Source organism: Conger conger, chromosome 15, assembly GCF_963514075.1.
Source record: "Conger conger chromosome 15, fConCon1.1, whole genome shotgun sequence".
Taxonomy (NCBI): Eukaryota; Metazoa; Chordata; class Actinopteri; order Anguilliformes; family Congridae; genus Conger; species Conger conger.
The window spans coordinates 7,430,703-7,443,433 of NC_083774.1; the positions used below are offsets into that span (position 1 = coordinate 7,430,703).

The 12,731-nt window shown below is 47.9% G+C and overlaps 1 protein-coding gene across 1 annotated transcript; it reads left to right on the plus strand.

Annotated features, from left to right (window-relative positions):
• Positions 1-2,844: 2,844 nt before the first annotated feature.
• LOC133111888 (insulin-like growth factor II) lies at positions 2,845-8,948 on the plus strand. Its single transcript, XM_061222521.1, has 4 exons — positions 2,845-3,022; positions 3,911-4,061; positions 5,945-6,123; positions 8,682-8,948. The coding sequence occupies exons 1-4, from the start codon at positions 2,948-2,950 to the stop codon at positions 8,946-8,948; spliced, it is 672 nt and encodes a 223-aa protein (XP_061078505.1). The 5' UTR covers positions 2,845-2,947.
• Positions 8,949-12,731: the final 3,783 nt, after the last annotated feature.

Genomic DNA, 12,731 nt, shown 5'->3' on the forward strand with positions numbered 1-12,731 from the left:
TGACATTTTCTTACCCCAATAGCAAATGTTTTAAATTAGTCTTATTTAGCAAAAAAAAGGAACATAACTTAAGATTTAGTGGTCTTTCCAGTGAGGAGAGAGATGTCCAGGTGTGAGTTCACCTCCTCAGGCCCTGTGAAGCTCCATGCTCTTTCAAAGGCTGTGTGTTCTTTTACATTTAGTTGGAAAAGTGTTTTTATTTCTTACATGAAAATGCTTTTAAATGCAAGAACACAAAAGACAGAATGACAAGACCCCCCCCCCCCCCCCCCCATGATGCAACTTCCCAAATAAATACTTGCCACTCCCCCATACAACTATTTGAAAGCTAAATAAATAATGCTTAAAAGAGAATAGGGTTTGCACAGCTGACACAGGTAACAGGTGCTACGAAAATAATAATAATAATTCAAACAGATTTAACTCCTGCACACTCACTCACAAAACAAGCTTTAACACAGTAACAAATGTTAAAGAAAAGCATCCTTCCTTTTCTCAAGATGCACTGTGTGGGAGTTTATTTAAACAAAATAAAAACACTTTTTGCTTCTGATGTCAGGATTAATAAGAGTACTGCACACGTTTATGAAATAACAAGCTGTTATTTAACCAGGACATTGTACAACAAGCAATAATAGCAGCCTCCTTGTCATTGGCCAATACTTATAATAACCTCCCTGCCATTGGCCAATGCTTATAGTAACCGCCTGGTCATTGGCCAACGCTTATAGTAGCCTCCCTGTTCTTGGCCAATGCATATAGGTTGGCATTTATATAGCGCCTTTATCCAAAGCACTGTCCAACGGATGCTTCTCATTCACCCATTCACGCGCACACACTCACACACCAATGGTGATTGGCTGCCATGCAAGGCACCAACCAGCTCTTCGGGAGCATTTGGGGGTCAGGCGTCGTGCTCAAGAACACTTCGACACACCCAGATCGAACTGGCAACCCTTCCGAATGCTCTTACCGCCTGAGCTAATGTAGCTGCCATTGGCCAACGTCTCCTCCTTGTCTTCAGCGCTGCCATTGTTATCTGAGGGGCTATAAAACATGTGTCCAAAGCCGTTCTCCAGTCCCGGTAACCCCACACTCGGCTCTTTGTCCGTAGCTTTTTGTCCCGGGGTACATGCGGTTCTTGAGCCTGTATGACTCAGTGTAATTTAGAAGGGAGGCTTTACGGGTTAAATGAAACGCTACGCCTCAGCATCGATACCCAGGGCAATTTCAGGAGATAAGTAGTCCACTGGGCGCTTCACATTCAGCGCTGGACCTTATGACAAACACTTTATCCCTTGAGACTAGAGCAAGGGGCAGCGGAAGTGCATTCTGATGATAAAAGGAAACTAATTTGGATTAAATCACCTGAAAGAGCAAAATCCCGAGGGATGTGGGTCAAAGGTCAATGACCAGCACACCTAGTAGAAGGACAAAGTCAGTGGCTCCTCCCTTTATAACGTGGTATATAATTGTAATCTGCAGTAGTCATAACTACATCACATAAAAGCTTTGGAAACAAGGCAGCGTTTCGTTTCGATTCAAGATGTGAACTTGGGTAAAGGACAACTGACGACCGCAGCCTGTGAGAATATTTTCATTTCCAATGCTGCAATAGGCCTAGATTAAGTCTGCAATACTGTCCAGACTTCTAGCAGGCAAACTACTGGGGTGAAATCGGCGTGAAAACAACGGGATCATGAAGGATAATCCTTTCTTCAGCCTAAAAACATAAAGCCGCCCATCATTCAATAAAATGACAGACAAGTCAACGGCAAGTCACAGAATCAAAGGTGGTTTCCCAGTCCCACGGACTTAAAATAGTCCAAAAGTCAAGGTATTAAACATGACCACAAAGAACACATTATGACAATTGTCCTTCTTTGGCAAACACTGAGAACAAGACTTAGATAAAAGACAAACAGGAATGATCTGAACAAAGTGATAGAAGTGGTGGGGGTTCCGTTGTTCAACTGAACATGACATGGCGCGTTTCCAGTTACACCTGCCCGACAGCGTCCACTTAAAACGCACCTCAATCGAGACGCTTGAAGAGCTACTTGGAATCCGTTCAACTACAGTTGTTTTTAACGTTCACTGTCCGAAACGTACTTTGAACACCCTCCCAGAGTGCCCGTCTGTTTCGCCTTAACAATTGCCTTCAGCCGGGCAGTTTAAACGACGACTTTCGTGGTTATTCCAGTAGCAAGAGCTTTAAAACGGTAATTGCAAAGCAAACTTTCTTCTTCCACTTCACGGATTTTCCAGCAGCACAGGAGGAACGATGAGAAAACGACCACCCATTAAATTGTATCTCTGAAAGTTTTCCGACTGGGCTCCCTGCATATATGAAACTATAGCGAACAGTTCTGCCGTTTTATTTGTAAGCGTGTTATAGCACTGATAGGCAACTACACAATGTCATGCATATACACGTAATCCACCAAGACGTTTGGCCGACCTGCATACGGCTACATTTATAATAAAACTATTTCTAACAATATTCCAGCGATACATCTAGCAACCTACCGATTTATGGTTTCTGAGGAACGACTCGTTTTACTTTATTGATTACCCTATCTCTGTGTTTGGGCGAACGGTTGGAAATCCGAGTCGGGAAAAAACGAGCAGCGTTTCCAGGGAAAATATAGCTCTGCGGATTAATTAAACGCGTAACACTTGTTTCCAAATTCCAGGAATGAGTTGAAGCCCGATCCATTTTATCATCTTTGGTAGCCTTGACGATTCACACATGCGCAAGGAGCGAGTGGGGGTGGGGGCGAAGGGGCGGGTTTTTGGTATATAACAGTTAACGCCGAGAACTTTTGCCTGTCGCCAGAGATTTGGGACAGCTTAATACGACACCTACAATTGCTGCAGCAACCGGGAAACTATTCTACCTTCAACGCTTCTACCAAATACATTTGACTATACAGCTACAACAGACATGGAGGAACAGCAAAGATACGGCCAGCACTCATTCTGTCACACCTGCTTAAGTACAAAAAGAAGACAAACGAAGGTAATATATTAAGAATCCTGTACTGTGCAGACTGTATGTCGTCAAACGTTTCACTGTCCGCGAATACGGATGACTGTCTACTCAAAGGCTACAGCTGTCAAAAGATGAGCGCATCGAGTCATAAAGGCTATTGCATTTGAGTTTTTTTGTGTGTGACATAGCTGGGGAACAGGAATAGCGTGTGGTTCACTGGACATCTGAAGTTTTGAAAGAACATGAACATATTTTTGTACACGTTGCATTTCTATTGTGAGGATTATTGCCACTGTGCCTTTTAAAATCGTGACATCTTTGTTCGCGTCTTTAAGACTGCTTGTTTGTTGAACAGCGCGAACACATAGCGAGGGACAGTTGCTAACGGCAGGGGGCGCTGCCATTCGTGTTGCTGGGAAGAGCAAACAAGTATTTAAGAGTAAAGACATTGTTAAAGGGAGCGCTTGAACGCAATTGAATTTAATCTTATAAGACTAAGATTCTAATAACATCACATGGGATAAAATTAGGTATTAATAATACGTAATTTGATAACAAAGGCTACTGTATTTAAGCACAATTTCTATATTGATTGAGCTTTTGAAACATCCAATGGCATTCCAGGTCGGGCAGATCAAAGTGTGTAGAGTTGTCTCGCACAAGCATTTACACAGAAATAACGATCAAACTATGCTGTTATTTTCAAGCTCATCAGAGGTTTGGGTGAAAACACACATGCACGTTTTAAAGGTTTCGCATAGGAGGTGTTGGACTTTTGTGGAAAGTATGGCTTGTGATAACGTGTCTGCACTTCGATGACAGAATGGGTACTCTGGAATACCAAGGGGTCTTCAATTACGTAGGCTATGTGTGGGGGGGTGTTGCCATGGCTTAAATAGCTTCTTCTCCCTGCAGATGAGAAAGATGTCCCTCTCAAGTCGAGTGCTGATATTTACGGTGGCACTGACGATGTACGTGGTGGATGCCGGGTCCGGCGAGACTCTGTGTGGCGGAGAACTCGTAGATGCGCTGCAGTTCGTATGTGAAGACAGAGGCTTCTATTTTAGTACGTGTTCCCACTTTTCTTATTGTGTGTGTGTGTGTGTATGTGTGTGTGTGTGTGCGCGCGCGCGTCCGTGTGTGAACGCACCTCTTCGATTATAATTTTTGTGCTCGCTGCTCTGAAGGCTATAATATTCTTTAACTGGATCGTTTTGTTTAATTTTAATTTTGCGCGTTTATGTTTTCCGAATCATATTATTTATTATTCCATGTATCGAGCAGTGCTCGACGTGAGAAGCCTCGTCACATTCACCGTGAACTTGTTTTAATTCTCTTTGTGCCGTTTGTGGGTCAGAGGGGCGAGGTTACACGGGGGTTTTGTGGGGGGATGTCTCTGTGTCAGCTTGTAACTGACAGAGATATTTCAGTGAAAATAGTGGAGCGTGAAGACGCACCGCTTCCTCTGCTGCGCTTCTTGTCGACCTGAGTCGCGCCGCTAAACGAGCAACGATAACCGGTTTTGTTTACTCCCAAATTCCACGGGGGAAAGTGATCTTATTGTAGCCAAAAATGGAATTCAGTCGAACTCCAGTTCGTTCTCGGGCTACCATTTCGCGAGTAGAGATCAGATGAGAATAATCACAAATTGCACGCGTGAACATTAATATAGCAGACTAATTTAAGTAAACGTGAGAAATTTCGTTTGTAATTCATTCATCAGGAACAAAAGTGTTCTTGGACAAAATGGAATAACAGGTAGGCCTATACAAAATCAAAGTCACTGCCATATTACAGTATATTCACAAGTGGAATAGGTAGTTAAATTACTTGATGAATGGGTCAATGACAAAAGGATTTGACTTTGATACCTGGGACAAAGGACTGACTCAGGTAAATGAAACTGTGGCATGTGTGGGCATGCCCTTCCTTTCCTCTTCATGCAGAGGACAAGTAAACTGTCACAATTTAAAAATGTTACACACCGGCAGTGCAGTGGAGACGCGGTCTGCCTCCGCTGTCAGAAATGAGCTTTCGCTCGGAAATACAGACACTTGAGATGAAGCGGTTACTACGGCGGGCTGCCGAACTCCACACCCCCGTCTCGCGTCGCGTTCGGCCCCCTCCCCCTCCCCCTCCTCCTCCTCCTCCTCCAGGCCCACGGCTCTGTCCCTTCCCACCAGACCTCGTTCGTCTGACATCCGTCTGTCCTGCACCGTTCTTTCTTCACTGAGCTAGCAGTCAGCCAGTCGGCCAATGAGCAAGGCTATTAGTGTCTATTATGAGCATTTAATCACCAAAACGAGTGGTGTGTGTGAGTGTGAGTGTGTGTGTGTGTGTGTGTGTGTGTGTGTGTGTGTGTGTCACGCATTAACACGTTCACTCACTGCAGCAGCAGGCCTTCCCTCAGTCCAGAATTGATTCTCAGCTCTTGGTCCTGGAGAGCCACACGGTCTGCTCTGTAGTCCTCAGGTGATTACACAGGTAACTCACCTGGCCCGGGTTCTGGGACTCCCAAACAGGATGTTGATCCGAAGGTGTAAAAGCAGCGGATCCTGTGGCTCTTCCAGACCAAGGTGGCAGGCTCCTATTGGTCAGGATCAATCCGAACAACAAACATTGCTGTTAATGTCAGAATTCAGATTTTATTTTTTTTAAGTATAAATGTAAATAACACACACACAGGACCAAAAGAGCACACAGCGCATGGGAGAAAGGTGGAGATTCAGGAACCAATTACTGTGTTTTTTTTTTTGTGGTTAGAAAACAAAGAACCGCAAACTTAGTTGTGGCTGCTTTGATTGGACAGCTTAGTGATGACAGAATGTATTAACCCTCACTCTTCCATCAGATGTCTACATCAGAGTCCAAGGGTTTAACGTGAAGTCTCTGCAAGATGGCCACCGGTGAAGCCCCTCCTAAACTCTCTCTCTGTCCCTCTCTCTCCAGGCAGGCCGACCAGCAGGTCAAACAGCAGGCGGTCGCAGAAAGGAATCGTGGAAGAATGTTGTTTCCAAAGCTGTGACCTGATGCTGCTGGAACAGTACTGCGCCAAACCCGCCAAGTCAGAGAGGGATGTGTCCGCCACCGCGATGCAGGTCATTCCTGCTTTACCGCCACTGAGCAAGGTGTGTACCGCAAACTCACTGTTATAGCTCTGTTACCGCTAACTCACTGCAGGGTATAGCTCTGTTACCGCTAACTCACTGCAGGTTATAGCTCTGTTTCCGCTAACTCACTGCAGGTTATAGCTGTGTTTCCGCTAACTCACTGCAGGTTATAGCTCTGTTTCCGCTAACTCACTGCAGGTTATAGCTCTGTTTCCGCTAACTCACTGCAGGTTATAGCTCTGTTTCCGCTAACTCACTGCAGGTTATAGCTCTGTTTCCGCTAACTCACTGCAGGTTATAGCTGTGTTACCGCTAACTCACTGCAGGTTATAGCTGTGTTACCGCTAACTCACTGCAGGTTATAGCTGTGTTTCCGCTAACTCACTGCAGGTTATAGCTGTGTTACCGCTAACTCACTGCAGGTTATAGCTGTGTTACCGCTGACTCACTGCAGGTTATAGCTGTGTTACCGCTAACTCACTGCAGGCTATAGCTGTGTTTCCGCTAACTCACTGCAGGTTATAGCTGTGTTACCGCTAACTCACTGCAGGTTATAGCTGTGTTACCGCTAACTCACTGCAGGTTATAGCTCTGTTTCCGCTAACTCACTGCAGGTTATAGCTGTGTTTCCGCTAACTCACTGCAGGTTATAGCTCTGTTACCACTAAACTCACTGCAGGTTATAGCTGTGTTTCCGCTAACTCACTGCAGGTTATAGCTGTGTTACCGCTAACTCACTGCAGGTTATAGCTGTGTTACCGCTAACTCACTGCAGGTTATAGCTGTGTTTCCGCTAACTCACTGCAGGTTATAGCTGTGTTTCCGCTAACTCACTGCAGGTTATAGCTGTGTTTCCGCAAACTCACTGCAGGTTATAGCTGTGTTACTGCTAACTCACTGCAGGTTATGGCTGTGTTTCCGCTAACTCACTGCAGGTTATAGCTCTGTTTCCGCTAACTCACTGCAGGTTATAGCTGTGTTTCCGCTAACTCACTGCAGGTTATAGCTCTGTTTCCGCTAACTCACCGCGGGTTATAAATGCGTTATCACGACTAAGCAAGGTTTATACCGCCAACTCACAGCTGGTTATAGCCGTTTTACCGCCACTGAGCAAGGTGTGTGCCGCGAACTCACTGCCAGTCTGTGATGCGTTCCGGCTAACTCCCCGCAGGTCAGACCTGTACCTGTCCCGCGCTGCTTGCAAAACCGAGCAAGGTGTGCGCCGCCAAACCAGCCGCACTCACACCGCAGCCGCCGAGCGAGGCGTGTGTGACGTCAATGATCCCTTATCACCGTGAGAACGCGCCGCCCCTCTGCGAACCCCGCGCCCCCCCCCGCCCGCCCCGACGGCCCCTCCCGGCTTTGTTTTCGCAGGAGCCTGCAGGCAGCAGCCGTGGGATTAAAGATGTTAAAAATAAAGTCTTTTATCTGGCGTAACGAGTCGTGCTGAGCAAGTGTCTCTCGGAGCGAAATCTGCTGAGCAAGGCGGAAAAAAAAAAAACAGTGTAGTTTCAGCGCACGGGCGGAATGCTCCGGAGGGGGGCGGGCGAACGCTCCAAGGTGAAAGCCTTGTGCACGGCATTCCTGAGCGCGTTCTGCAGGGCACAACACCAGCGGCTCGGTCTCCCGCTGATAACGCAGGCAGCGTACAGTTCCCGGGAAGAGGGTAATACCTGTCTGGGGAGGCCTTTTTTTAGGGGTACAACTGACACCCACCGACTCACTCGGATCTGGGTCAGTTTCGTTCGGGGAAAAACCATGCAAAAATTGGTCCAGATATCGGATTTTCCTTTCGACGGCTGCTCCCACCTCACCTCACTTCTTTTTTCTTCTTACCGGCTCTACTGCACCCATTGAGTCACGCACATACAGTAGCTTAGCATAGGCTAGCCTGCCTACAACTGCCATCCGGCCCACTTGGTGCTTAGCACTCAAAATGTCAAGGGCTGGCTGCAAAGGGCCTGACCCCAACTGAGCCCAGAATGAGAACGGCTCCTTCGGTTCTGGTCAGTTTTTTTATCAGGGTCGGGTGGAAATCACCAGCTCTAGATGGGGGGGGGGGGGGCATTTGAACGGGAATGTTGGAATGTTGGAATGCCGGAATGCATACACCTTATCAATGGGAGAGACGTAAGTGGGGGGATCCCCCCGGGCGGGTGTGTGAGGGCGAAAGGACTGTCTCTCTCCCCGTATATGCGGGGAGAGGGATTGGGAAGCCAGCCATTATGGCTTCTGTCTTTTAGACCTCTTGGGAATTCGCGAGTGAAGCCTTTATGAGCACAATGGTGTGACCAGGACTCAGTGGGTCAATGCCAGAGAGAGAGAGAGAGAGAGAGAGAGAGACTCCAAAAACAGGCGCACCACACGTGCGGGACGGACACGCCCGGACACGTCCCGACCCGTCTTCATCGCGCTAGGCCCCGGATCAGTCCTAAACGGCATAATTACCCGTGCGTTATCGTCAGCCGTCGTCTCTGAAAGGGGTGCTTGTGTGGGGGGGGGGGGGGGGGGGGGGCTCTCCCAGGATCCTTTCTCCTCCTCCTCATCATCTGCTTTCTGTCTCTCCCGAATGGCAGGAGTCCAGGAGGCACGTGTCGGAGAAGTACTCGAGATACGAGGTGTGGCAGAGGAAGGCGGCGCAGAGGCTGCGCCGGGGCGTCCCGGGGATCCTGCGGGCGCGCAAGTTTCGGCGGCAGGTGGAGAGGGCGCGGGCCCGGGAGCAGGCGCGGGAGCAGGCCCGGGACCAGGCCCGGCTCCACCGGCCCCTCATCACCCCGCCCAGCCGGCTGCCCCCGCCGGCCCTGCGGCCCACGCAGGACTACCCCGTCCACACCCACAAGTGAACCCGCCGCCCGGAGCCTTTGCACAGACAGTCGGACAGAAAGAGACTAGGGGATTATAGCTTTGTTTCTGACGTCATTTCTGTGGCAGTCTTCCTGTTTCACATCCCCCCCCCCCCCAGCCCTTCCCCCCTCGCCCTCCCCCCCTCCAACCCCGAAAAAACCACCACCACCTTCGTCATCGCCCGTACACGCCCACACAAGCCCGGTCTCCTGTCCCCAACTGTCCCCCTCTCTCTGCGTCCTTCACACACACAAGAGCGGACAGTTCCACCGAACACCAATTCGGGTGGATCCTACCAGAGAACAAAGAGGGAAAAAGAGGAGAGGAAAAGGGGGATGAGAGAGAGATGTACGGCTTGGCGGAGGTCAGGAGGGCCCACGGCGGTCCGCCCTTCACTGCGGAAGAGAATCGGAGGGTGACGGACGACCTCCAGCGTCTCCATCCTACGGCAGTGTCCTCCCATAAAGAACATCTCTTTACTTCTTTTTTTTCTCATTAGTTTGCACCTATATAACGACAGAGGGATTTCCACACTGTAAGGAATTGTTTTGTTTAAATTATAGATTCCTGTTCCAGCACCTTTTTTTAATCACAAAAAAAAAGCAGACGGGGAAAAAAAAAGTCTGCAGATTGCACATTGCCACGGATTACGTCAAAGTTTCTTGTTTTTAAGTAAAGAAAAAATAAATGGCACTATTTTTTTATGAACAATGAACATGTAGCTCAAAAATAAATGTCATGGTGCTAGCTTTGGGAACGAACTCAAAGAGGAAGCGGAAAAAGGCACGTTTTATTGTTTTTTCTTTGAATAATTAATAAGCTTTCCGTTTTAAGGAAAGTGTGACTCGTTAAAAAGAGGAGAGGTCGAGTGGCTTGGTTCTGGCGGTGTGGGACGGGGAGGAGGAAGGCGTTACCGGGATACAGTGGCATTGCCATGGAAGCAAGCCCCGCCCACACACAATCAGAAGGTCGCCATGGCGCTCTGAAGGATCTCAGCTTGGGGAAATCCAAAGGATATTGAGGGGACCCCGCTGGGGGACCCCGGTCTCCCCCCGTGTCCCCCTCTGATTGACCACGTCAAACCGAAGCAACGCAAAGCACGTGTGATTTTAGTTTTTAGTTTTTTTTTCTTTTCTTTAAAAAAAAAAAAAAACAGAAAAAAAAAACAGAAAGGATCCCATCAGACTCTGCTCCCGTGACATTCCTGTTTGCAAAATAGTTATTTTCTTTTTTAATTTTTGCTATTGTTTTTACTGTGGTTAATATGATGATTATTTTACATTTCTTAAAAACAAAAAAGGCACAAATTTCAAGTCAAAGGGAAAAAACAGCAATAATGTCAACTAACATCTTTATTTTTTATCAGTAGTATTCACATGCTTTTGCTTGAAAACAAATACTTGAATATGTATTATTAGTGTCATGTCCTTCTAGTCTGAGCTGTGTCTTGCATAATGAGCCGCCAAGCTTTTTTTTTTTTTTCGATTTAAATACAAATAATGGCACTGTATAAAGGCATTATTTATTTTGTTATAAAAAAATATATATATGAAAAATTGGTCCAAATAATATACGTAGCACTGATGCGCAACTGACAGATTCCATTTTATATGTTCTATTCTTTCTCCTTTATACCGGAATTGCTATTTGTACCAAAAATACGTCTCCCCCCTTCCGCATCCCCCACCACCGAGTAACGTCGAATCATCAATATTTCAGCAGCTGCTGCGGCCCGGGTCGCTGGGGAGCGTCATGTCCCTAAAATAGGCTCACAACTGAGGGAGGTCCCTGGGGCTGAGGCTTGGGTCCCAGCGCTGAGGGCATCTCCACGTGAACAGGGGGGCTGAGGCTTGGGTCCCAGCGCTGAGGGCATCTCCACGTGAACGGGGGGGCTGAGCTTTGGGTCCCAGAGCTGAGGGCATCTCCACGTGAACAGGGGGGCTGAGCTTTGGGTCCCAGAGCTGAGGCCATCTCCACGTGAGCTGAGCTTTGGGTCCCAGAGCTGATGTGAGTGAGTCATCATCCAGCGAATCACGCGGGAGAGAAGACTCGTCTCCGCCCCGTTACCTTGTGAGCCACTGTAGTATTAACGCCGGGGGGATACGAGTGTGCGTGCGGCCCGAGAGCTTTCTGTGTGCCGCCGTGCTCCTGGCCCGGGGGAGGACGCTGAAATCTGTGACCTCGCATTGACTCGTTGCGGGCAGGCCAGGAGGCTGTTGACCAACTCCTACGACACGATTTGTCCGACCAAAGCAGTGGCATTTCTAGTCGCTCTGAGGGGCTGTTGATTTTTTTTACAAAAACCCCACCCCCTCCCGCCAGTATGTTGGGCTGATTAAGGGCTATCATGATGAATCTCGATTGGCTGTGTAAATTCTCAGGAATAGATGGGAAATGTTGTGACAGGAGGGGTAACGGTAATCTTAACCCCCCTATTGTAATTGTTGGGTTCTTTCCCCTGGTGACAACATGCTGCAACACCCTCCAGATAAATTATATATATAAATATATTTCTTGCTTAGTCACCAATCAAGGGCAGAGACAAATCAAGGCACTCAGCCAATCAGTGTCCTGGATGGAGACATTCAGCCAATCAGAATCCTGCCCTCAACCCCACTCCCAAGCATCATGTCTTGCTGTCAGTCCCAGTCTGTCATCACTTAAATTTTCAGTTGTTGTTGGAAAACGGTGAAATTACAATCAACATACATCGTTGTTTTGGTTTTTATTTTGTCCAGAATAATTGTTTAAAGTTTTCTCCCAGTGACTTTGCATGTGGCTTATCAGATGGTGGGTTTCTGTGTTTCTCATAAAACATTAAAATAATTATCTGCTAGGACTCCAGGTGTTATTGCATTGTTGGTACAGAAGGGCCTGGAAGATGAGCACTTCAGCCCGTGAATATGAAGGGATCGCTCTCAGTCTCCCCCTGTGTGTCTCACTACCGTAATCTCCCCCAGCCCATGCGTCTCACTACCGTAATCTCTCACTACCGTAATCTCCCCCAGCCCTTCTGTCTCACGACCGTAATCTCCCCCAGCCCTTCTGTCTCACTACTGTAATCTCCCCCAGCCCTTCTGTTTCACGATCCTAATCTCCCCCAGCCCTTCTGTCTCACTACCGTAATCTCCCCCAGCCCTTCTGTCTCACTACCGTAATCTCCCCCAGCCCATGCGTCTCACTACCGTAATCTCCCCCAGCCCGTGTGTCTCACTACCGTAATCTCCCCCAGCCCGTGTGTCTCACTACCGTAATCTCCCCCAGCCCGTGTGTCTCACTACCGTAATCTCCCCCAGCCCTTCTGTCTCACTACCGTAATATCCCCCAGCCCGTGCGTCTCACTACCATAATCTCCCCCAGCCCGTGTGTCTCACTACCGTAATCTCCCCCAGCCCGTGTGTCTCACTACCGTAATATCACCCAGCCCGTGTGTCTCACTACCGTAATCTCTGCACGCAAAAATGGCTGACATGCGCAATCCATGTACTTCATTTTTAATATCAATAAAAAAACCTTTATCAAATTTCTCTCATTTCTTGGCCTCTTACTTTCTGTGTGTGTGTGTGTGTGTGTGTGTGTACACATGTATGTGACTGTTCTTGCGTGTGCATGAGTGTATGCGTGTCCACAACACCTACTTTCATTCGCTGCAGAAGAGTGCAGCTTAAATTATTTATTGGTTCTTGGGAACAACACGGAACAGGCCAAAAGGGCCGGCCCAACTGCTTTTAGAGAGAGGGAGGGGGGAGGGGGGTGGGGGAGGCAGGGGAAACCTCACTAAC